We start from the raw sequence: 19,472 nt of genomic DNA, 5'->3' as shown, positions 1-19,472 counted from the left end.
TAAATTTATTTTTGTAATGCATTAAACCAAGATGAGAGGGCAGAAAATCAGATTTTTTTTCAATGCAATACTAAAATGGCCAACCAACACGATTTGAACAGCAAGATTTAAGAAAATTAAAAAAAAATAAAATCAAGCCAGCGGTTTCCTTTATCTCCCCTCTTCCCCTCATGTCTCCTCCTTGACCTAGTTGGTGGTCTACCTTTGTTTAGGTTTCAGTGCAGGATACTGTTGGTTTTCCAATTGCAAGCATTGCAGTTGAAGGCAGAGAACGTCTCACAGAGGCACGTAAGCCTGACTGTCCAAATTCTTTGGGGAATGACTGTCATTAGGACCTGGAATCCAGACACAGGAGTTGGAAAAAACACTCAGCAAAGCTCTTTCAAGCAACTTTACCAAAAGAGTAAAAGGGTGTGTGTTTGGTACAAAAATGCTATGACGGTCTAGCTGGGCCTACTGAAAATGCAGTAAAATATAGTATATAATTACAACACTTCTTATGTCATCTGGCCTCCTATGCATACTGAAACCATAAAAATATTTTTCCTATTTTAGGTTATTATAATTTAAAACTAGATAAATCAGGCTATTTTTGACTAGTAGTGGGTGTCCTCCATATGAAAACATATACTGTGTACGGAGCTGAAACTACATTTAGGTATCCTCTTGTAGCCTGCCTGTCTGTAAAGGTGAACCATATCCTTCTGTCATGCATACATATATGCTGACAGGATGGAAAAAACACATCTGTGTTTCTTTCCATAGCTCTGGGGACATTTCTGTGTTGGTCTTACACGATCCCCTTTACTACATGGGATCTTGTTCCATAAACCTTTTAGGAAGAGTAAGGTATACCGAGTATCTGGTGAACTCTAGAACATATTTGACATAGTGGCACTGTGAAAGTGTAAAATACCAAACCTTTAATTTTGAAATATTTACTGAACTGTTGTAATGTGTCAAGAATGGTAGATTGTTATCATGGGAACTGTCATTAAAACATTTTAGAAGTAAAATTGCACAAGGCAATATAACGTTATATTGGTTGAATCCACACATAATTCCTTTTTAACAACACATATAAAATGCTTCAAATTCAGCTATCACTGTGCATAGACATGCCAGTCATTAAGTTTAAATTTAAAGGGCTGTGTATCATTGACTCTTAGTTGCTATCAGTGTCTCTTAAACTCATTCCACATACGGAAATGTAACATCTGATATTTCTGAAATAATCAAGTTAATCTGCTTACATGGGTGTAATCTGCAGTGCTGTACAAAGAAAGCCCAAAAACACTTAAAGCTAGCAGTATCAGCTGCTGGCAGCTGTTTTCTCTGCCTGGGGAAGTGAGGGTTTCCGTCTTCACAAGTGAAGAATTTGAAAATGATGAATGAATATTTCATCTTGCACAAATGGTAGAAATATATTTGAATTTATTTTAATCAAAATCAAGAAAGTAGTTGTCACAGAACAGTTTTGCTTGCTGTTACTTCTTGTGTTTTCTTAGCTGTACAAAAGGTTATTGCTAGAATGACAGAGGAGACGCCAGACCTGGTTTGGAGACAAGGCTTTCTGTAACGATGAAGAGATACCTAAAAAGTGTAATTGCCTCCTCCCTCCCTGGTTGCACTAACTGGGTCAGTTAAGCTCATTGAGAACCAGGTTTGGGTGCAGGAAATGTGAGCATATTTGACTGCGCTGCATGTCTCCTAGGTTATCAATCCAGGAATCTGAGCCAAGATGTACAATGCCATGTCCCAGGCTGGGACATTATTCAAAATCCATCTGACAACATGAAGGCTTCCTATAACTACTAGTAATGTGTTTGCCATTGTTTTTAGCTTCTTAAGGAGTATTTATAAATAACTAAGTATATTACTAATGTATTCCTTCTGTGGCATGTGTTCACATTACATCTGTAAGCAGGTATGTGCCTGTATAATATGAACAGCCAGTTTGCTTGAATAGCATCTCAGTTTTGCCCCTTGAGCCTTTTTTAGCCACTCAACACTAATAGTGCTGTCATTTGTATCAGTGTAACAAGTGGAGCTTCATAGGCACACTGTCTGAAAGAAATCCTGGCAAATACAGTTTCTTCTCCATCACGCTCATATCCCGTATGGAATAAGGACAAATTTGCAATACAAATATCCATGAAATTATCTGTGGAATAAGATCTATGTTATATTCATACACTTGTCAGTTGAACTGAAATGCGGAGAAAATCTTTACATTTCAAATTTTTAGACTCTTTTTGGAGTTGTTATTTTCTTGATCAGTGGTGCGGGTAGGAAGTGAATACCATAGAATACTACCAATTAATGTTTTGCTAATATAAATTAAATCCTTCTGCAAAAGTAAGTGAAAACTGGAAGTTTTATCATAGCTAGGGGAAGAATAGGATCTTTCTTGTAAATTGCAAAAAAAAGAAAAGGTGTAAAAAATATGTGAAAACATAGTATATAATCTCTCCAACATCAAACCAAGTGATTCACTTTTTTTTTTTTTATTCTGCTGGGAAAGGTGATACCCTAAGTGACTTCTATAAAATTTTCCTACATTAAATTTTGTTATTCTTTATGTACCTGGTGTCAAAGAATGGATTTCTGAAGCTCAGTGAGCAATGAAAAAAATTCCAGGTTTTCAATGGAAAGGTGGAAAACGTATTGGACCTTTTTATTTTGATACTTGTGGGAAAAATGTGGACAGAAATATGAACATTTTTAAAGGGATCCAGTGACTTTGGCTAGGATAGTAAGTCATTCACCTTCACACCCTCGTGGCATCTCTCCCTAATCTTGAACTCTTTTAGTATTAACGTCATGAGAAAATATTTAGATAGGGAGGGAAGAATTTTATTGCTTGAAAGTATGAAGTTGGTTGTGATATTTCATTATATAGAGAGTTTGAGGATTCTGTTAAGACCAAAAGTATAAGGAGACAGTAGGTGTTGCTCAGGATCCAGAAACTTCTAGTAGTGTAGCAATTTGATGATTTTGAATGGCATTAACAAGAAATGAGCAATGGCAATATTTAAAGGTACATGAGACATAAACTGAAAAATAGTATATTGTTTGGAGCTTTGAAAATACTTGCTGAATTAGAAAAGTTATCCCAATGTATACAGCTTGGTGTTGTACAGCTGACTCTGAAAATATTGTTTTAGTTTAGATTTTAAGGCTGTTCTGCAGAGGAAGTGTAGTTCTGTTTTCTTACTCATTAATGTATTTCCAACCTTTATTACTCAGCAGAGATTGATGATTTGATATATAATAATTTGCTTGCACATTGTTGGTTAGTGTGTTGGATTGATTTCTGTATTTCCAGTACTTTAGATAATATGCGCTGTTCTGGGAGATTTTAGTCTGATGTGAGATTGAACCAGATTACTCTCATGCAGGCCAGGTAACTGTAACTACTGAATGGTGTTTTTCCAAACAGGTATCTTTTAGAGTGAAAAAATTGTTCTCCTCAAAAGGTTATGCTGATCTTACAGCATTTTCCACTGCCACGTGCCTGGAGCACATTTTGTGTTGCCCAAATAGGTGCATTCCCATTGGGTGACACTTGGCCACCGCAGGAGCGAGTCCTCTGGTTGAGGTCCAGCTGATCTTTGCATTTCTCCATTGGGAAGAGTACCTGTCATTAGTTTCCAGGGTATTTTACCTGTTTCATCTGTTTTCTGCGATGATGTATGAGCTCTGACTGCTTCTCTCTCTCTGAGAAACTTTTCAGTATATGATACAGTTTTCTCAAGCCTCAGTGAACCTGCTAGGGCATGTTAAGTCAGAACTCATCAAGTAAAGCATTAGGGCACAAATAGCATGTTTTACTTGGAAGGAACACTTAACATAACAATTTTCCTAACATTCCTGAACTCTAGAAAGAGTTTTCTTATTGATAACTTCATGCAAAGCTAGCAATTCAGTTATTTTGGTACTCTTTTTCAGACTTCTCTGATCAAATTTGTGTCTGTTATTATGGTAAACATTTTGCCTCGGGGTGAGAGGTGAATGCACTTTGCTGCGGGTGAGTGAGGAACTGAAGGAGCTGATGGCAGCTGAGAAAAGGCCATGGGCCTTGTCTTCTGAACACTACCAGTGAGGTTTGCGTCGTGGCTGATACTCTCCATCGCAGCAGTTTGTCTTCAGTGAGCTGTTCAACAGAGTCCTGGCCCTCAATGGTCTCCAGTCCATATGGAAACCAGTCTGTCCCGTTGTCTGCTGCCAGGCAGCATAGGCCTTAGAAGCTCTGGCAGCTCTGTAAGAGTTTCCCAGTAAGCTTCCTCTCCTTACCCTGGCTTCCTTGAGGCTTCTGTGTTTGCTCCCAGGTTGGCTCATTGTGAGGCTGCTGCTGCAAGTTTTCCCCAGACTCCCCTGGCCTGTCATTCAGATCCCTTTGTTGGGGCTGCAGCGTTTCCATCACGGGGGTTGCCAGCTAGGCAGTCTCAGCCAGAGAGGTGTCTGCTCATTAAACCCTTACAAATGCCTTATGTGGCTTTTAAAGCAAACCGAGCATCACAGTGTCAAGGTTGAAAGCAACAGACAAGTCTGCAAGAAAATCTAATTTATAGAACCAGACTCGTATGGGGGTACCCACAGAAGGTGTGCCCTTAGTTGGAGTTGTTGCTGTCATTTGGTGGGCAGGTTGGATGGTATTCCTAGGGACTAGGGAGAGGTAGTACAGTTCCTGAGGCATTGCAGGCATGTGGGGTGTCATTCCTCAGCACAAGCAGCAAGCTGTGAATCCTCTGTTCTCTTCATCTTCTGTCCTTGTTGCTAGTGATGGTAGTAGTACCAATTTGCACATCATCACGTTGGCCCAAAAGAGTTGGCCTAGGGGAAAATGTTGTTTGGTTCTCTTTTCTCTCAAAATCTTTGACTGCTCTGATCTTATCCAAATCACCGAAAGCATAGGAAGTTAAAAACTGTTTCATTTTCTCGTTCTGGTTATACCTGGTACTTCTTTTGAGTGAATAAAATGTTCTCAAACTTAGTAAGGAACATATTTATCACATCACTAAGTAAAGCTATTTTTCCCCTCACTGTGAAACTCTGGAGCACAGCAAACCTTGTATGAGATTGTCACTGGTTTAAAAGGAAAATTCAAATAGAAAAACTGTCGCCTTCTATACTAGTAGTGTTAGGACATCATTAATCCCATCTTTGAAGAGTATGTGAAAGCATGGTCCTTTTTAGAGCTTTTTTTAGAGCACAGTTACTGTTTATTAAATGTTTGGGGTTTTTTTCCTAATCTGGTTAGTTTTGTAGGCTGGCTAAGATATCAGTCAACTAATATATCAGAAAAGTCTGGTTAAATATTTGTCAAAAATAGTGTGAAACAATATGGTAACTTGTTTAAATTCCTTCCACCAGAAGAATAGCATTGTCGTTCCCTTCCAAATAAAAAGCCCACCTCTAGTTTAATCTTTCCCCCATTGGCCCCAGTTTTGCTGACTTTACACTGGCATTTGTGGTATATTTGTTACAGTAATTTCTCTGTTGGTCAGCATTTGTGTTACAGTAACACCTGTCTTGTTTATATATATAACATTTCTCATTTCTGCCATTTCTCATGTTATCTTGTTAGCCTTGAGTTGGCCTTACACATGTGTATCCTAACACTGACTTTACATTTCGGCATCGATAGAGGAACTTTAATGTAAGTTTATTCTGACCTGTAAAAAGACCAAGCTCTGGTCCTTACAGAGGAGAAATAGTACCAGCTGAAGACTTTTCATGAACTCGCAAATGTGTATTATTGTATTGCTCCCAAAAAAGCTAGAATTATGTCAGGATAGTATTCAATAATTCATTTACTCTCTGTTATGAGAACTGCTGGATTTCTTTATTTGGTTCCTGAATTCCCAGCAAATCTGATAACAGGCTCCTTAGATCAATAGAAATTAGTTTGCTGTTTTCAAAACTGGCCTCATTCTCCTAAAATATTGCAGAAAACGGGCTTTTCTAATTTAAAGCTATATCAAAAATCATCCAAATTATATCTATTTAGATAACCACATCCATTTTACTGAAGCATCCTGTTCTGGTCTCTGCCAGAGACAGGATACTGTACTGTACTGCTCTAAAAGGGGCTACAGATTTGACTTAGCACATGAATTCTTACAACTTGCGTCATTTCAGAAGCAGTCAGCAGCAGCTAAACCTCTCAGCAGCTCTAAAAGGGTGGCTGTGGGGAACAATAGGCCTGGTACAGTACCAGATGTGTTTTTGCAAGCATTTAGGGTCTGGTACTTATAAAGATGATAGTATTTTTTTAAAGATGTATAATATGTAGAAGAACAAGAAATGCTTCTTAATGGGGTAACCTTTTAAGCATTTTTTTTCCGATATTACTTTTCTTTCTTGGGGTTATAAACTACAAAAGAAAGCTAATTTGAGTATTTTAAAGTAAATGCATTATCTATGAAAATTTCCTGGGTACTCAGAAATCCTACTTCAAACACTGCAAGGCTTGTTGCCAAATATGTAGTTTCCCCTTGTCCTTTTTGGGCAAGGTTGACCTGTTTGGTCGTCGCCTCTGCAGCAGATGTCAAACTGCATACATCACTGGAGGAACCCTTTAAAGCCTTTAAAGCTTTAGACACACCAGCTAGTTAAAAATGAGGTTCACAGTTTGACGGTGCATGGCTTGGGTTCAGTATCTTTCCCCTGCAGTTGTCCTCTCTGTTCGGTAGAGACGCACACAGATACATCACTTTCTGTGAGTTGCAGATTTTTTTACCTTTTCTTTTCTGTAAATATACAGCCTGAGGCCTACTTATTAAACTCAAACCTATTGCTGATTTGCTAATACTGATTTTTGAACCAGACCCATACTGTTTGCATACCTGATAAAAACCCTAAAATGGCTTTTTAGAATATGGAGTGGTTGTATTTGATGGAGTCTTTCAGAAGGAGGTGAAAAGTAAGACGTAGTAAATGGAGACAATATTAAAACTATGTCATAAATATGCAGATTGTAAAAAGAAAGCAATTTTTTGGCTTGGTTTATGAATCCATCTGCATATTACATTTTTTAAGTTCAAACAGCAAAACTACTTCTGATTCAACTATTGCATATTTGGCAAGCTTAATAAAGGACAAATCAAAGCTAAATCAGGGGTATTTACAACAACCACAAATTTAATCCAAAGTGGGTACTTAAACGCTCATGTAGTTCTAAATGATGTTCCTTCCAGATGGTGAATTAATGTAATTTTAGCAGGAAGTGAAGTTGCACAAATATGCAGTATTTAGAACACTCACTGATTTAATGTTTCTGTACCCACCAAGGCACAGATGTTGCTTATAATTTGCGTGCCAGTTGTCTCCATCTTTCCAATTATTGCAAACTGAGGAAGAGAGTTTGCAAGGGCAAAAAGAGGGCTGGGAAGAACTTAAGTTAGTGAACCCTAATTCAGATGTAGATAAATCTTCTCTGCCCACGCCCTGTTTAACCCCCACAATAGTAATGTTGGCCACCTGCTTGTGGAATATCTCATGATCGGATCCCGTATTGCCTATGTCACTGCCATATGGTTTCTAAGCAAAATCTTTGAACCTGTGGAACTGTCTCTGACTTACAGTGTACTGTAAGTACACTTACGTGCTCTCCTGTTGAATGTCTCTAAAGCAGCGATCACAGGGAAGGCACAAGTCAAATCTCTTGGACTAACCAAAAAGGAGTTCCTGTTAGGTTGGTCCAGCATCAGATTAGGTTCGTTGCTTAGTGCACAATGGTTTGAATTTTCAGGAATATTTCAAAACCTGTCACTTTCCCATGTATTTTACAGCAAGGAGAAAACAACAAAGATTATGTGCTGAGTGCTAAAGATTTTTTTTTTGGGGGGGTGCTTCTGGTGAGACAGATTAGTGGAAAACAAGTGCATTGTAGATATTGTAGATGGTAGATTCAGGTTCCATATAAAGAAGAATTTTTTTATGGTGAGGGTGGTGAAACATTGCAGCAGGTTGCCCAGAGAAGTTATGGATGCCCCATCCCTGGAAACATTCAAGGCCAGGTTGGATGGGGCTTGAAGGAACCTGATCTAGTTGAAGATGCCCCTGCTCATTGCAGGAGGATTGGACCAGGTGACCAGGTCCCTTCCAACCCAAACCAATCTATGATTCTGTGATTGTGAAATTGCTCCATATGTAATTTGTAAGACTAGGTGGTATTATCTGCTTCTCCAGCTGAAGGCGGAACTAAGGAGGGAGGTATGAAGGACTCAATCATTTCTCTAATTGCTTTTCAAACACCGGTGAAGATCAGAGTGCTGGAGGATGTGTAGCAGCTCTGAGCTGTACCCTGCTGCAGCTCACCAGCTCAGCATTGCTACTTGAAACACAGAATCCCCAGGTCTCTGTCCACCTCTGTCTCTTTCCCAATGTTAGCATGGGTTAAGTGAATATACTACTACTTTCTCTAGTATTTTGTTTTACCTTTGTTGAGCACCTAAGGTATAGACCTGCTGGGACTGCAAAGGAACGTTACATTTCTACACACTACTTGCCATAATAGGGCACAATCAAGTACATAGGTAGGCTTTCTATGTTTAGCTATGTGTTGAAGACACTTGTGGTCTTCAATAGATGTTTCTCTATTAAAAAAATAATGAAAATGAAGAATTATGAGATAGTAGTACTAATAATGTGATAATATTTTAAGGCTTAGCCAGTTAGTATCTACTAATTCACAGCACTACAAGATTTTGTCCAACGCTTTCCACAGCTGACAACAAATATGTATTTCTCTTCTTTGTCCAGGGACTAAAAGGTGACTCTGGTAGTCCTGGTGTGGCTGGTCCTAAAGGAGAAAAGGTACTTTTTTATCTGTAAAGTATGTACATGAGTGTGCATGAAATTTCTTCAATATTGAACACACTGCCTTAACTACTTGTGATGAATGCCCACTGCTGCCGTTTGTGTAGCTTAAGGGTTGAAGAATATGAATACAGAATAACTGTAAATATGGAAGACAAGTGCTCTTTATCATGACAAATTTTGAAAGGAGTTCAGAGCAGGAGCCTAAATTGGATGTTCTGAATTGCTCTCTGGGTGCTCTGCTTTGCTGCCCTGGACTGAACCTGAAGGTCTCGCAGCACGATTCGTACCTCAGCAGCCTCGTTCTGTGAACGTTTTACACCATCAGATGTCTTTACGTATGTGAGCTGTCACACTGACTTCGGTGGCCACCTCATGCATGGAAGCTGCAGCTTGTAATTTAACATATGCAAATGTGTTCTGAAGGATTGCTTTTTTTAAGCTGTGGTTCATTGATGCAGAGGCCTGCCATTTTTTCCCATTTAACCTATGGTGAACTGTGTACGTCTATGCCATTACTGAAAAAGAATATTGCTTTGCTCATACATTTTCATAATCGGAGCATGTTTGATGATTATGCTGAATTTACTTCTGCAGTGGTGCATATCCTCTAAAATGCCTAGAGGTTAAAAATGTGTAACTAAAGAGATTTCTGATTTATTTACTCTCCTGTCTTTAACTAGGGAGATGCAGGACCTCCAGGACCAACTGCCTTGAGCGTAAGTACATGTAAAACAAAAACAGGTGAAAGAAAATCACTAAGAAATATTGCAGATGTTAGTTTATTGCAATGTAAACATTTTCTACTTTCATTACAAAAGAGCCAAATCCATCTCTTTAGATTGCCTCTGTATTTCCTATATGAACTATGAAGCAGGGAAAAGGGAATTTTATAAATATAAAGAAAATAAGTGTATTTAAAACATCTTGTTTCCCACTAAATACTAACAAAACTATTGGTTTTTTACTCTGTGTATTGATAGCATAGGCTGATTAAAGCAAAAGAATTCACTTATGATTTGTAGTGAAAAATATTTTTCAGTAAAAGCGTGCAAAACTAATTAATGTTTTTTAAAATATTCTAAATATTCTATTGTCACAGGAACCCATGGAAAAACACGTGTGTACACACACACACACACACACACAGATACATGTATTCTGTCCTGTATAATAATACAGGACCCTGCTTTCAGAAAAGTAAGGGTGTGGGGATGCACCCAGCAGCCAGATAGATGTGAGGCTGCCACAGCTCCTTGCCATGAGGTCCCACTGGTAGCAGGGCTGAGCGTGCGTTCCCAGTAGGCACACATACAACACATACACGTCAGCACAGAGGGACACACTCAGCACTCCCACAAACACAAACAGCACCAACAGCCTCATCCCATTACCCTCTCTGGCTGATCATGATGATGGTCTGGTACTGGGAAATGTGTGTACACACACACACACACACACACAGATACATGTATTCTGTCCTGTATAATAATACAGGACCCTGCTTTCAGAAAAGTAAGGGTGTGGGGATGCACCCAGCAGCCAGATAGATGTGAGGCTGCCACAGCTCCTTGCCATGAGGTCCCACTGGTATCAGGGCTGAGCGTGCGTTCCCAGTAGGCACACATACAACACATACACGTCAGCACAGAGGGACACACTCAGCACTCCCACAAACACAAACAGCACCAACAGCCTCATCCCATTACCCTCTCTGGCTGATCATGATGATGGTCTGGTACTGGGAAATACAAGTGCTGGAGCGTGTCCAGAGGAGAGCCACCAAGCTGGGGAGGGGTCTGGAGAACAAGTCCTACGAGGAGAGGCTGAGGGAACTGGGCATGTTTAATTTGGAGAAGAGGAGACTGAGGGGAGACCTCATTGCCCTCTGCAACTCCCTGAAAGGAGGGTGTAGAGAGGTGGTGGTTGGCCTCTTCTCCCAAGGGAATAATGACAGGAGCAGAGGGAATGGTCTGAAGTTGTGGCAGGGGAGGTTTAGATTAGATCTTAGGAAGAATGACTTTCCTGAGAGGGTGGTCAGGCACTGGAACAGCCTGCCCAGGGAGGTGGTGGAGTCAACATCCCTGGAGGTAGTTAAGAAGTGTGTAGAGGTGGCACTTCAGGGCATGCTCTAGTGCCTGAGATTGTTGGGGTGGTTTTTTTTGTGTGTGTGTGGTTGGACTCGATGATCTCAAAGGTCCATGAAGATTCTGTAATTCCGTGTTATATACACTTATACAATGTGCGTCCCTGCAGGGGCTGAGCTGACACACAGCCTAACCAGTAGATACCCCTGCTGCTGGTTTCTCCAGTTACTGGCACCCGGATCTTCAGCCCCCTGAGGCTCACAACCCCATTGCGCTTTCTCAAGCAGACCTGCTCACTCACAGCCACCCATGCAAAAACACATGTGTATACACACACACACACACATATATGTATTCCCTTGGCTTCCAGGTCATTTCACCTATTTCCCAGCCAGTCCAGTTGGATATTCACTGTTGATCACACACACACTCACCGCTGTGCTCATTCCATTTGTTGGTACCACAAGGGCACAGACCTTTGTCTTGTATGAAATATGTCATATACTTCTGGTTCCATGCATTACATGATAAAGCTGCTACCGATAATAAAAATAATTAAAGTAATTTTAGTATTGATTTAATTATAGTACATTTAAATTTCAGTAATTGGACACAACAAATAATATTTGAGAATAACATGCTTCTCTATCCAGAAAAAGAGGCTGAAAAATTCCTTTCACACGGAATAGAAAATTGTTTAGATTTTGTCCTTTCAAACACCTGCAGACCACTTGTGTCACGGCCTTGATATCTATATAATCTTTTTATCTTACGTAATGACCTGATATGCATAACAAACACAGACTGGAAAGGAAAAAGAAATGTAACATTATAATGATGGAAAATTGCTTACTAGATTCTTACAATTTTCTTACGAAGTAAAATATTTCAATAATTTAGAGGGGTTTATGGTTCTACAGTTCTCAGAGGAAAAAAGCCTGACAGGTATTTTTTCCTTTCTTTTTTTATAGAAAAAGTCTATGTATCAGAGACTCGGGAAGTTGCAAATTTGGTCACTAATTCACTTATTCCCTTTCCTGTAATTTACCTGCAAAAAAGAGTATGTGAGGCCAAACATGATGATAAGTTTCTGTTTGCTAAAGTTCATGTCTTGCTAGAAGTAAACATCACCAATTATATCCTTCAGCTCTTGAATATACAGTCAAAATGTGTGTTTAGAGAGTTAACAGTGAAATATTTTTATTAAGCCACCTTGATTCTAGGGTTGTTGCTGCAGTAGGAGGATTGGATTAGATCTCGCTTCAGCTGGATTCTTACAGACCTGGAAGGAATCCCTGAAATAGAAATAGGATACTTCTGAAGATAAGACACAGGAAAAAGAATTGAGGATGCCTATGTTCTGTGTGCTATAGGACCATAGGATGGTCCTTTTGAGCATTTATTGTGTAAATGATGGAAAATGACTACATCTATTCTGATAGCAGTGCCTGGATATGTTTGGCCTGATTTGCATTTCATTTGCAGTTTGGACAACTGCATTTGTTCACTTGCAGTTGTGGACACTTATCTTTCCTGAGAGTTATACTCAGATGTTAGTAGTATGATACCGAAATTCGGAAGCTGCTTTCAAATTGACTGAACTTTCTTGTTCTAATTTCTTGTTCTAATGTAACCTAATTAATTCACTTTCATAAAATTGACTGTCAAAGAATTACATTTCTTTGATTATAAAATGCTGTGCAAATGTTTCATTTCAGCTGATTCAGGCATAGTAGGATGTCTCTGCATTGGTCTGTCCACTGATGGTCGCCTTCACGCTTTTTGAAAGGAAACATTTACATTTCAGGAAAGCAGGGACTAGTTTTCAAAGGGCTGTTACTAACTGACGTGCTGAAATGGGCTTTCTGTGCAGCTGCTGACTGAGGGAAGAGACAAGAGTGAGTGTGAATTGGTTTAGCAGCTTGAAGACAGATGACAGCACCACAGGAATATATGGCCCAGCAGGAAGCCGTTCTCCCTCCCCCACTGTAAATAGTCATGTGTTTCTGTTGGCAGGGACTAAAAGAGGATGCATGATATGAATGGTGGTGGCTTGGGCAAAATCCAGTCTTCAGAGCTGTTTTATTTGTATGACTTCTATGTGGCCGTGACACTTATGATATGTAATCATGAAAGGAAGATGCCGTATCTCGCTGTGAATAAGTAGCAGGTCAGATAATATCAAGGTTCATGTGTCACTGACTGAGAACTTACTGTGTCAAGATCATTCATGCTGTTACAGCCAAAATGTGACATCAGTGTTATAGTTACAAACCCTGATAAAAGAATTTTAAAATGTCCCATTCATTTAGGACTCATGCATAATGTCATTGTAATGATATATACTTATAATCTTTTTCAGTTTTTCCTAATGTGGAAATTGCTCGTTTCTTTTTGTTAAAATGCAAAATGAATTGTTATGCTGGGGGGTGGGCAGGAAAGAGGAGTGAAAATAATGACACTCTGTTAGAGCTAATTCCAAAATCTGTTTGGACAGTAAAGGTGGAAATATTCAAGGCAAGTTGGTTTTGCTCAAACTGGACAACTGGGCTTGGGTCACCAACCTTCTGCCCCAGTGCAGTTGCATATTGAGACGGGTGGGAAACGATGGCATTGCAGAGCTCTATTGCCCCTGTGCAGCTCTTCCATTCCTGTGCCTTTCCATAGAAATCATACACCAGTGGAATAAGGTGGAGAAGGTCTACTGAATATGCCATCTCCGTATAAACTAGAGCATCTGCAGTGTTGTGCAGGACCAGCCCGTTCTCCCCACACGCAGACCTGCCCCAGGTCATGTGGTGAACATGAAGCAGCGTGGGGAACATGAAGGTTGCAAAAGGCTGAGACTGCTCCACTGCAGTCATTCCCAAACAGCTGGCTAGTGGTCCTTTGGTCCATGGAGAGTTGGCCATATGTAGTCTACAGAAACATGTAACAACAAGTGGTAGGAACTCTCATTTTTTCATTTTTCTGTGCTATTGGTACGTGTGAAAGTCCCAAGGGTATCAGTGACCTTGTGTCTAAAAGGGCTCAGGCATCCCTGAGGCGTCGGACAGCCTGTGCTGCTCAGAAGCACAGCAAGTGTGCTCTGCCCTCCAACATGAAAAAATACGAAAAAGAATGAAGTTATTGGTACTTTGAGGAAAAAGCTGTGGTTTTGAAGGTGTTCGACTGGCAGGTATAGCCGTTACAGTCTCTGTAAGGAATGAGGGACACCCGGAGGTGGTATTCATAAGCAGAATACCGCAGAATTCATAAGTTCCAAACATCTGTAACAACAGCCTATCAGGTGAACAAGCGTATCCCAAACTGAAAAACAGGGGGAACTGTACCACTGCTTTTTTAAGATCTGAACATTTGAAATGGAAATTTCATAGGTCAGGAAGTGCATTGCTCTGAGAAGAAAACCATAGAGCTCTCAATACTGCTGTTTGCTGTCTGTTAACAGAAAATCTGTCACAAAATCCTAAAGCATGCACACTTAACCAAACTTCTCACTTGCAGCAGTTGCAGAGAATTCAGAAGAAACACAGTGTTACCTGTGACTGTATGTTTTGCAGTTAACAGCGTTAGGATTAGAATTGCAGTCCATGTGTTTCTGTACACTTCATTAAGGCAGGTACGGAAAGCCTTTCTAATACAATTTCATCATTCTTGCACAATGAATCAGAGGAAAAAAGAAATAGTACTGCAGTGAAAAATACACTAAGCTGCAAAAAAAAAAAAAAAAAAAAAAAAAAACAGTTACGATCCTAAATGATGTAAAGTTATTCCACCATTGATATAAACTTACAGCATATTTCAAGTCTTATACATTTTCTAGCATTAGGTGCATCATTCTTCGATGGTTCCTGGGTAATCATCAAAAAAAAAAAAAAAAAAAAAAAATAGGGTTTACACAGAATCCTGTTGAAATTAGTAACACCGGTACTTTTAAGTATATTTATTTAATTATTGCATTATACATGTAAATACATCTTAGTGGCTTGGATCACTAACTTTGACGTACATGTGCATGTCTAAGCACTTTTAGTAAGGATCTAAACTTTTTGTACGTTTCCATGGAGTCAGTCAACACTACACAAGTCAAGATACATGTATTTATTTTGTCTCCTCAGTTATCGTGGTAGTTTTATGGGAGTAGTCCAAAATCATGATTGTTTCTCATCATTTGTTTATGCTATCTTTAATTTCTCTGGTATGTTAACTTTCCGAATTGCTCTGTAAGTACTAGATGTCTCTTTTCTTCAGTATTTTTCAAGTGTCTTACACTGGGAGTATATTTTGAATTTTTCTCCCTAGTTATGCCCACTCTATGCAGGGATATGTTTATTCTTTAAAAGTTTAAGCTCCCTCATAAATTGTACTGTAGCTGGGGACCCTTAAGAGAAAAAACAGGAGGGGCTGTCTGTACAGCTCTGTCGTGCGGTTTTGTCAAAATGTGAAATTGGGTGAGAGAAGCTGGGGAGTGTTTTCTGCAGGGGCACAGCTGGCTCCGGAGCTCCCCGGCTCTGGCATCCCCAGATTAAGCCTGTGCGTGCTGTGTCAGAAGAGTGACAGGTGAGGGAAGGTGGTGCAGCCATCTCTTGTAAAATATATGATAAGTATTCCTCCTGACACTCGATACGCTGCTTCTAGTTCCTGAGGAAAACGAGCGTCCATCCGTACGTTCCTGTGAACCTATCCCTTTCAGGAGTTATAAAATAGTCATCCAGATGGCACCAAGTGTTTATGCAGAAGCTGAGGCTTAAGTTGGTCACAGACAGTCGTCCCCAGGACTTGCTTACTAAACAGATAGTTGGAATATTGTCTCCGAGGTCCGGTTAAATCGAGCCGAAGGAAGCTGGCACGCAAGTGCGGCGGCGGGAGGCTGCAGATTCAGGCCTGGGCAAGCTCCCCCCTGGCTTTTGGCTCTCCCCTCCCCAAACAAACACCAGCAAGAGGTTCTGCAGCACCTTCCCCCCCAGAGCTCCGGCAGTTATTGGGGGAAAGCTGAAATGGCGACTGACTTCCGGCAGTGAGGCCTAAGAATTTCACAAACTCCTTTGGTGTAGCACTTCCGTCATAGTGTAGTTATCCCTTTCCTGTCTCAAACTGAAAAAATAAATCATCTGAATAACTTGTATAAACTTGTAATAAGAGGACCCCCCCCCATTAGTAACCATCTCAACTAATATTATCCTCTCTTTCTTTTCATGTAATGGCATAAACTAAACGAGGGCAATTCCAGTTAACTATAGACTGAAAAATATACTTTTGTTCTAAATTTCTTTTTTTTCATATATGTCCCTCTAAGAAAAAATCTGAATTTTATCTACTTGAGCTTTTTAGTGGAGATGTATTAATTTCATGAATGTACTGAACGGTTCAGTTGTTTTGCATCAGATATGGTGATCTTATAACTCTCATAGTATAACTTGCAAATATTCTCTTATTTAAAAAGTGCTTTTTAAGTATGGAAGCAGATCCTATTAAGATTACTCTTTTAGTGAAATAGAAGGTGTTTTAGCAGTTTCAGTCTGTTTTTTGTCTTCTTTACGTGGTAATATTGAAACTGAAGGCACAGCTGAAGATTGATGTCTTAGCCGTAGAGAAAATATATTTTTGAAAAATTTGCAGTCTGCTAAATGGGCATAAATGTGATTTACATGTTCTTCATTAGAAGAATGATTTCAGAATAGTCCGGTATGCAGTATATATCAATGTAAGGAATAATTTTGAGTTACTCCTCAGGATTTTAAATGACTTTTTTTTTTTTTCCTTAGAAAATAATCCTGTCTATTAACAGTACTAGGTTCATAAAGTGTGAACTGCTGTGAAATTACTCCCCAATTTCCCTTTGAAATGATTGCCTCTGAAGCAAAGTAGATTTCAAGTTAAGTTACCAGATAGAGCTACAGAAATGACCACATGCAAAGCATAATGAGATCGCTGAGGAACATACTTTCTGTTTGCTTCAGTAATAAATTATCAGGGAAATGTAGCTGATCATGTTTTCTGGCAAAACTGAAATGCTTCTGCTAAATTCTGTCTCCTTCCCCACAGAAGTGGATTGGCAGCAGTTTTGAAAGCAAAATTGTGGTATATTCCACTTTGCACTCCCAAGCAAAACAGTACGATTGCTGCAGTGGCCATACACAAACATGGACCAAATCTTCTCCAGACATAGGGTCCAAATCTTCCAATTTGAAATAAGTGGTAATCTAATTTCCCTCACTAAAACAGTAATGCAATGAGAACTTAATCACCCATCTGTGATTTTCCTGTACCATTTTTCTCATTTTAGCAAAATTTTGTAACAGTAAGGTGTTCCTGCGGGCTGTCTGGGTTTCCATGTGGGTCATGATGGACAGTCTTGTGGAAAAGAAGAGGAAAACGTCACAGTTGTATTTTAAGATCTCTCTCTTCCTCACCCTTCTGGTGTGAGCTTTGAGGTAGGGCAGCAGGACAGTTCAGCAAGTAAACTGGCTTGAAGATATCTGTGCCAACACTTGATTGTGGGGAAGGTATTTATATTTCAGCTCCTTTACTTGCCTCATCTTACATGAGAGGAGGCCACTGATTTCCCAAGGCTTTCGTACAAACAGGTCAAAGAGGAAGATATACTCAGAAAAGGTGAGAAGGATCATGGTGGCAATCACAACTTGCACAGCAGAACCTCCTGTCTGACAACGCCTCCAGACAAGTAGATGAATTTAAGCCTTCATTGAGCTGCATCCTGGCTGTTTTCCTGCCCAGCTGAGGCATTCTTGCATGAGTGCAGCCACAGCAGCACCATCCGTCCCACAAGCAGTGTCTGGGTGGCTGGGGAATGCTCCTCAAGCAGGTTACCATGTGTGTTGTGTCAGGAATCTGGAAGTCAGTGGTCACTTTTCACCTGACTGTTCGTTGGTGTGATTCCGTGATGCCCTACTAGTGGGCTTTAGAGAGGGATCATTGTATGGAATTCATCCATGTGCGGCTTTTCTTCATCCTGCTGAGAACGGTGTGTTGAAGAACTAGCCCAAGGCCCTCCAGCGGGATTTGCCCGCTAGTTTGCTTGTAAAAAAAAATTCTACTGTTGATTTTGTTTCAGTAGAGCTGTACCTTTTTGTTTATAAACATATTATTTCCAAATCACTTGGCCAAATGTCTATTATAGATGAGTCTTTTTATAGTAGCAAGTTTTATCATTATAAAAGCTCACCTCTTCAAATGGTAAAAAAAAATTACCTCTGCTTACATTTCCACACGGTATTCCTGCATACCTGATTTAGACTTTGTCTCTTTTTTTGCTTGGCTTATCTCACTAAACTACTTCTCCCTGTCTAGTAGCATTTATTCCATAAAAATTGAGGTCGTACATTTGCTGAAATTCATAGTGAGGAAAAAACCAGATGAGAGTAGTTTATGTACAGAACACAGAAAACAGCCTGTAAACTGTGCCTTAATTAGACCTGCCTTATTATTGTTAGCATTTGTATTATATTTCTTATTTGTATCTTATTTGTATCTTGTAAAGGAAAGGCTGCATTGTTCAGAATCTATTTCAGCAATGTTACCTGTGAGTGCATAAGGCAGCTGTCTAGCCTTCTGCTTCGAAAACTAACACCTATGTTTTGAACCAACTTTCAGAATACCAAAAATATACTTACTTGTCTAACATTTGTTAAACACGCTTTTGGCATCAGCCATAAGCTTCCAGAGGAAGTAATAGAAATAATATTTTTAAGTAACTTCACTCTTCCACTTCAGCTGGGATTTTTTTGTTGGTGTTTTTTGTATTTTTTTGTTTTAATTCATGAAGAAGTCACAATAAATGCTTTGCTTTTGTTCAGAATGTCCTTTAGGCAGTTACTCGGCTATTAAATTTATGAGCCAGGTCTCCACCGTGTCTCTGAGGATGCTTGTCATGATATATCAGGCATTTTAACATGTTTTTGTACCCGCACGGTCACATGACAGGATTTTAGCCCTTCTGAAATAAATGACTTCTGATAGCTACATGCCAACTAATACACTTTGAATCAATAGCTTATGAAACTTAAAACAGCGTAACTGTCTGAACTGTTAGTTGATTTTTCTATCACTTCCAAACACATTTTTCTTCTACAGTTGTAGCTTTTCTCTCCTGATACTTGCAAAAAATATTAACTGTTAACTATTAAAATGTTAATTCCTGCAGATATTTTCGATGAGATACAAGTTGTTTTAAAGCTCACATCTTCTACCATAGCATTTTCAATATGTCATTTTTCCTGTGTTCCCTTGACTAAAGCTGAGTTTAAGTGTCAATGATATTTTGTTTAAATATCTGTGAGTTTGTGCTTCACAACCAGCATATTTTCCCTTGCCACATCTTCCTTTCTGGTTTTACCTCCTATAAAGGAATTCACAAGTTCTGCTCTTAACTTAATTTTCAAGATTTTGTATAGCTCTCTTGTGCCTGCCTGTGCATCACGTTTTATTTCTTTTCATTGCCATCCTCACTCATTGTAATAGATCTTCGAAGCTTCAGATGCTCTTGAGCCCATCTCCAGCTTACTGACTTTTTTCCTCCAAACTTCATGGTAATGTTTG

At 39.5% G+C, this 19,472-nt stretch overlaps 1 protein-coding gene across 9 annotated transcripts in view; it reads left to right on the top strand.

Moving 5' to 3' along the window:
- The window catches only part of COL19A1 (collagen, type XIX, alpha 1), a 193,384-nt gene that overhangs the window by 87,599 nt on the left and 86,313 nt on the right, over positions 1-19,472 (top strand). For all 9 annotated transcript variants that reach the window (XR_001411381.1, XR_001411380.1, XM_014936919.1 and 6 more), the window contains 2 exons: positions 8,770-8,823; positions 9,510-9,545. Coding sequence is in view for 7 of the 9 variants with exons in the window: in XM_014936919.1 (XP_014792405.1) it covers positions 8,770-8,823; positions 9,510-9,545 (90 nt within the window). In the remaining 2 variants the exon portion in view is untranslated. The remainder of the gene's footprint in view (positions 1-8,769; positions 8,824-9,509; positions 9,546-19,472) is intronic.

This window comes from Calidris pugnax, unplaced genomic scaffold, assembly GCF_001431845.1.
Source record: "Calidris pugnax isolate Ruff unplaced genomic scaffold, ASM143184v1 scaffold12, whole genome shotgun sequence".
Taxonomy (NCBI): Eukaryota; Metazoa; Chordata; class Aves; order Charadriiformes; family Scolopacidae; genus Calidris; species Calidris pugnax.
Note: the sequence above shows the minus strand (reverse complement) of the source record. Positions and strands in the feature narration are given on the sequence as shown.